Raw genomic sequence first — 6,920 nt, forward strand, 5'->3', positions numbered from 1 at the left:
ATGTTTAGCGTATTTGAATCTATGTATTGACTACATTTGTAATGCATTTAATCGCTTATGGAATTGTCGTATACAATTATGGAAGCCATAATCCGGAATCAATTAACGTGCCTGCGGATGAGAATATTTGGTACACGAAATGCTATCTACGAATGAGAATATCTGGAAGTCATGGAGGTGCCTACGGATGGAAATATCCAAAACTCATGAGGTCTCTACGGATGACGATATCAAAAAGTCTGGAAGTGCCTACGGATGGAAATATCCAAAACTCATGAAGGTCTCTACGGATGACCATATTCAGAAGTCTGGAGGTGCCTACGGATGGCAATATAATGGCTACTTGTATGCCTTCCTAAATAGGGCTGCCCTCCACGACATCACCATGATTAAGTAATGGTTGCAATGTTTGTGTAATTCTACGACAAATACCCTACAAGCATTAATGTGATAGTATTAGAAAAAGATAACACAAATTAATACGTTAATAATGTTACAAGCATACCAGAGCAGGATGTTCAGGATGTGACTCCTTAGGATGAGTTGGCATTGCTCCGTGGACACGTGCATCTGAGGCTACTAGTACATGACGCTCATCCTCCTCCGTATTAATCACATATGAATGTGAATTTGCCAAGTATAAAAGAACACAATAAAAAAATTAATATCATATAAAAGAACACAGATAGTATAAAAGAACAAATCAAAAATACCATATTGCCAAGTGCCCTAACTACCTAACACAAATACAAATATTAATATCCGGAATTAATTCACAAAACTTCTGGACGAACCCATCCGCAGAACAACAACAAATTATGGATAAAAATATCCAAAAGTCAAATATCAATTCCGAATAAACATATCCAGAATAAATACTTCAATTCCAAATATAAACATCCGGAAGTTACAACTTAAATTCTGAATAAAATTATCCAGAAGCCACAATAATTACCTTGTCTTCTTCGACGATGGTTCGTTCTCCGACTTTCGCTGCCTCAGAGGATAACTGAGAAGTCGAAGGTGGCCGTGGCGAGTGCTGCTCTGCCTGCGGAATTGAACGAACTAACGAAGGTGGGTGACGGCTGCGCGTTCATTGCGAAAACGAAGAGGAAGAGGGTTGGGTGCATGTCATTGGGTGCAAATGCCTCACTTAACCTAATTTCAAATTCATTAAGGGTAGTTTAGTCTTTTCCTATCTACAATTGGGTGTCATTCTAAAATGATCGGGTGCAGGGAGAATCAGCCAATTATTTACGCCTAAAATACTTATAACAAGTTATACATAAAAAAAAGGAAGAAAAGTAATGAATACAATACGTTTTTGATGGAGAGAGAAAAAATGAATAAATAATGATTGTTGTAAATATGAAAAACTTTAAGTAAATAAATAAAATGATATGGGGTTACCGTGTATGATAAGCTTAATCACTTTTCAATTTGCTCTCCTAAGATTTTTGGAGAGAAAGTACGATGGCTAGGATTTTGTGGGTATTTGGTGGTTGGCGGCTAGAGTTTTGTTCTCCTATGGTGGTACTCCTTTTCTAAGTGGCTAAGGTTGTTTTTCTCCTAGTGTCGTGAGATGTGGACGAAGTTTTTCGATTTTCATATTTCTTGCGGGTGTCTCAAGGATTAAGGTTGCTCCCAAGCCATCTTATGCGACTCAAACACAAAAAGAAGACTTTTGCATAAGTCTTGAATAATGCATGTGATATCCTCTTTCACAGCTGTCTTCTCCTTGCATTAAGGAAGATTTGATATTTGTTCATATTGATGAAGATTTGTATCTCGCAGGTCTTGAAAATTATAAAAATCACTTTCATGAAAGAATAGTATTATCCAAAGGTGACAAACCTCTTACTCATATGGACATGTGCAAAAAGTCATATCTTACCTAGAAATCTCTAGGATCTTGGAAAGTTATTCCTCTTGGAAAAACATTTTATGAATTTGCTCTTTCTTCCCTTGAAAACTTGAGAAGAGTCCTAACAGTGGGAATCTCAGTATCTTGACATCTTTGCTTGGACTAGATTTTGTGTCATCTTCCATGAAGCTCACCAAAGGTCAATGTTGGATCAGGATTCATGATAATATTGACAACCAAAAGCATTTTTTTCTATAACAAAAGGGATTGGCTCTTTATGATTGCACCATAAATAAATCTAGAGGTTTTGTTTACTAGAGTGTTGGTTGATATTGATATGCTATTTGCTTTGCCTAATAAAATTTGGTGGAAATACATGTGTTCTTGCCGGTTGACTCTCCCGCCGGTTGACTAGGTTGAACGCCTTCTCTTGGATATGCCGCAGTTGAGTATTGACTTGTGTCTCTCTGTTGAACTGAAATGTGTCTCCTTTGGGTTAACAATTTGGTTTGATAGGGATTGCGGACTCAGGTTGACCACCTTGAACATCTTCTTGTGCCAATTGGTCTTCTTCATCGTCTTCTTCGTCTGCCTGGTGAGGCCTACCGAGTTGCCATACACCATTGACCTGGAATATACTTAATTTCGTCATACTCTTTTTCCCAAAGTAATGATTTCATCATAGCATTATTCCTTGCTCATTTGACAAGTCGAAGTCATACACCTGCAAGATCCGTGTTATCAAAATTCCATATGGTAGAGGCATGTTGTTATCCCGACATTTGATCATGTGTTGCATGATGTAATGAGGCCAATTATTCATTACATTATTTTTTATTAACCACAACATGAAAATATCTTCATTCAATAGTTGTGCGAAGTTGCTTCCATGAGGGCACAAGATATACACCATCTGTAATGTAATAGTCGGTCATTAATTTTCAGACTACCGACATTTCTTACATTTTAACCTTGAACATCTTCACGAATCATGGACGATAATGCTAATGCTCAATCAAAATTCACTTCCTCAGGGATCGTCCCAGGGGTTAACTTAACACCGTCATACTTGAGATTGGCAATGTTCATCCAATCCAATTGATTAATGTGTATCCGTCTTCTGCAAATCTCAATGGCAAGGTGACCAATAGGTGTGATCTTTACATTTGTATAAAATAATCTTACCAAGTCCTCATAATACGGAAGTTTCATTCCAAGGAAAGGTTGTAAAACTTCGGAATTCAGAAAGTTTTGGAATTCAAACCCTAGAGCAACAAAAAAATGGAGAATGCATAGCTTTTGGTGATAAGATTGGTCTTCCGTGAAACATTTTTTCAAACACCAAAATTTTACGTTTTGTACTAAAGTATCTTGAATAATCAAGAACTTCTTCAATCCCCGTTGCTGGGGGAGGAGGAACGACAAGATCTTCTGCTCGAGTTTTACCCTTATTGGTTATGTGGCGTTTATGGGATGATGATGCCATGTATAATGCAATTACTACAATATATAAAAATAAATAAAAAATGTTCATGACATCAAATATCAAATTGAATTATAAGTAAACGAAAGTTAACATAATAGAATGTGTTATCAAACACAATAGTACAACTTCGTAAAGAAAATATTACATCTCCAATGAAAACACAATACTAGAAGTCCTCAACTAAAATACTAAAAGTTCTTATCATAATTGTCCAATAAGAAACATACACAGACAAATTACACAAGAAGTCAAATGAAATAAAAGGACAACATGTAATTGAAAGACATGAAGGTAATGCAAACGCATGGATATGAAATTAATGCCTAGTCACAAATGCAAACAATTTTGTCATGCGACGCTCATATGGCATCCCAATTAGTTGCTTAACTCTTCCTAGATGCTCACATAAAAAATCGTAGCATTGATCGATGACCTGTTCATCTTGAATGTTAAGCTCCACCAGCATTGGCCAAATATCAAACTCAGAGTACTAGTACGATGCATGGTGATGATGATGGTGTACATGCTCGGCATATAAGTCGTTTCTTCGTCTAATTTCTGCAGCTATATCTTGTGCTACGGTTGCTTGTGCACGAGCAATATCAACCAACTCAGAGGCATTTTGATTTCCATCCTTCATTGACGAAACACATTGTTGAAGATTTGTATTCAACAACGCAAAATGATCATCAATTTCGTCCATGTTGGGCCCTTTTCTTTTTTATCCTCGAGATGAGGATGTGCCTGTAGAGACCACAAAAGGTATAGAAGGAGTGTTTGAGGGAGTGTCAGAAGGAGTGTCACTTGATTGAATATGAGGAGCAGGTGACCGTTGGACGTAGTCATCTGCCTCTTCAAAGTTAGGTTGCTCGGGTATATAATCCATCTTATTATCGTTAAGGTTGACACCAAAATTACTTATGTCAGGAGGTGAATTGATGTCACGGGTTGTCCTAACCCGACTTCCGGTGACTCTGTCATTAGACCACAACTCCTCCATTAGGTTATGATGGCGAATGGGATTGACACACCATTTCGCCGCAGATGGTTTGGCCTACATAGATGTGACATATTAGTACATTATGGCTGAATGTGCAGTCAAATCTATTTGTTGTAAAATATACTTATCATTATACCTTGATCATGTCATTCCAAACTTCGTCCTCCACTTCAAAACGGAGGGTGGTCTGGTTCCATGCAAAGCCATTCAATCCACCGAACAAATCATGTACTTCCCTCCACCTGTCCTTCAGGCTTTTATGACGATTTTTGACATGGTTTTTCTTAATAGCCGATAATCCAACCTCGTGTAGAGCCATAACAATGTTGGTATATCCCTTAGTGGTCCAACTACCGTCAATTCTGCATCCTCGACATACCTCTTCAATCATTGCATTTAGCATAATTAGATCCATCTTCGTCGTCCACTTAGTGAACTCTCGATAACCACCTAATGAATCTGGAGCAACATTCTTCCTGCGATCCATCTAATTTACTTAAATAAAGTTAGGATGGCAAACATTGGAACAAAGGAGAAAATATATTATTTCCTCAAATTAATTGTTTACATAATCTTGTCATATTTGTTTGCTATAGTATCCCTAATATGACACCCTAGCCTATAATCATGCTCACGAGCATGGGTAGGGGTTGGTTGTATATCTTCTTGTAACAATTCATGATCTACTTCTTCAATTAGAGACTCATCATTGCCGACCCTGTAAAGAAAGTTATGCAAAATACAACAGTTAAAAAAAATTTTGTCATAGTATCGACATCATAATGTGGCTCAGTCCCATTAGCTATACTTAAAAAATAAATTTCATCAACCCAAAAGTTCTCTCAATTACATTTCTAATTGATGAATGTCGAAGATTAAATAGCTCTTTAGCATTTTGTGGCCCTCTTCGCGAATATTTTTTTAAATGGCATCTAACCCCGCGATAAGGTGTTATTATATTTGGTTTTAACATAAAATCTACATCACCAAGATAGTATTTTCCTACAGAGATTGTGGAAAGTTGTGTTAGTATATACTACTATAACCTATTTATTGTTCTGCACACCCAATCCCCTAAAACTAACATTTTGGAATAACCAAAGGATCATCTCGTACCAAAACATCTTTCAATATCCTTGAATCAAAGGCAATTCCTTCCCTACCGGCCAAGACATATGTGAACTTCATGTCAAAGTCACAACCTGCAAATATGTTTTGGATTGGCCAATCTTTTCTCTCTCGAAAATGAGGTGCATCAGAACGTGCAACCTTAACACGTACATGAGTCTCATCTATGGCCCCTAAACCATCCTAATGTAAACCAAATTTCATAACTTTAATTAAACACTAAATAAATAAAAAATTATATATAATTTAAAATAATGTGTTCATAAACAAACCTTAAAGTGTGGGTAAAATCGACTATTGTTAAGGATGTGCGATTCTACAACCATTCCATTTGGTTGAATTAAGAATTCCCCCTCCAACCTTAAAATTGCACTCAAAACATTATGAAAGTGACATGAAACTGTTTCTCCAAACCAATGGAAAAAGAATGACACATTTCGATTCTTCACAATGTGTAAAAATTTCGCAACTTGTTCTTTCACGGTTGATCGATATACATCTTTAACAAGTCCAGTTCCCTGTATTTGTTGACATAATTGAAGGAAAGCTTTTGGTCCTGTGCGAATAAAATCACGACATTGTTTAGTGTGAACCAAGTACTCCATCAATTCTTGTTTGCGACTCTCTTTTTGTGGTTGGAACTCACTCATATTGCTTCTAGTACGCACCATGCATAACAAATTCAATCCAAAAGCAATTATACAAAGGATCATCACTGATGCACCTTCAGTATTATTTTTAATTTGTTGTTGGATTTGTGAAATTAAATTCATGTTCACCGTAACAAGATCGTCATAAATTGCAATCATTTCCTTAAAATGTACCATCTCTACCTCATCATAATGTCTTGCCAAATTCATAATGTTATCAATGTAATCTTTAACTTTCATCCAAAACCATGATTACGGGTAAGTGTCAATACAACATACCGACTGTAAAAATCTATGTACAATATAACATTAATAATTTATGTAAAATCTAAAAAAAAAACTTAAACATTAAAAGGTTTTTTTTTCATTTTGTAAAAATATTAATTTTAAATAAAATAATCTATTTCTTATAAACAGTTAAATATAAAAAAAAATAAGTATTGCACATATTATTAAAAATTCAAATTTTTTCTCAAAACTTTTTCTACTTTTTTTTTAATTATTACAACATTTTTTATAATCTTTTTAATTATAACATTAATAATTTATGTAAAATCTAAAAATAAAATCCTAAACATTACAAATTTCTATTTCCATTCTATAAAAATATTCATTTCAAATAAATAAATAAATCTATTTTTATAAACACTTAAGTGTTAAAAAAATAATAATTATTTACACATATTATTAAAAATTCAAATTTTTTCTTTAAACTTTTTCACTTTTTTTAGTTACTACAAATTTTTTATAATCCTTTGAACAATAATATTTTTAAAATACATATTCATATTT

The 6,920-nt window shown here is 34.8% G+C and overlaps 1 protein-coding gene across 1 annotated transcript; it reads right to left on the minus strand.

Annotated features, from left to right (window-relative positions):
• Positions 1–4,071: 4,071 nt before the first annotated feature.
• Positions 4,072–6,305, minus strand: LOC137809170 (uncharacterized). The gene is made up of 6 exons (XM_068610307.1): positions 5,751–6,305; positions 5,467–5,661; positions 5,333–5,352; positions 4,919–5,068; positions 4,487–4,826; positions 4,072–4,404 (listed from the first exon to the last, which is right to left on the minus strand). The coding sequence occupies exons 1-6, from the start codon at positions 6,303–6,305 to the stop codon at positions 4,072–4,074; spliced, it is 1,593 nt and encodes a 530-aa protein (XP_068466408.1).
• Positions 6,306–6,920: the final 615 nt, after the last annotated feature.

This window comes from Phaseolus vulgaris, chromosome 2, assembly GCF_000499845.2.
Source record: "Phaseolus vulgaris cultivar G19833 chromosome 2, P. vulgaris v2.0, whole genome shotgun sequence".
In the NCBI taxonomy this organism is placed as follows: Eukaryota; Viridiplantae; Streptophyta; class Magnoliopsida; order Fabales; family Fabaceae; genus Phaseolus; species Phaseolus vulgaris.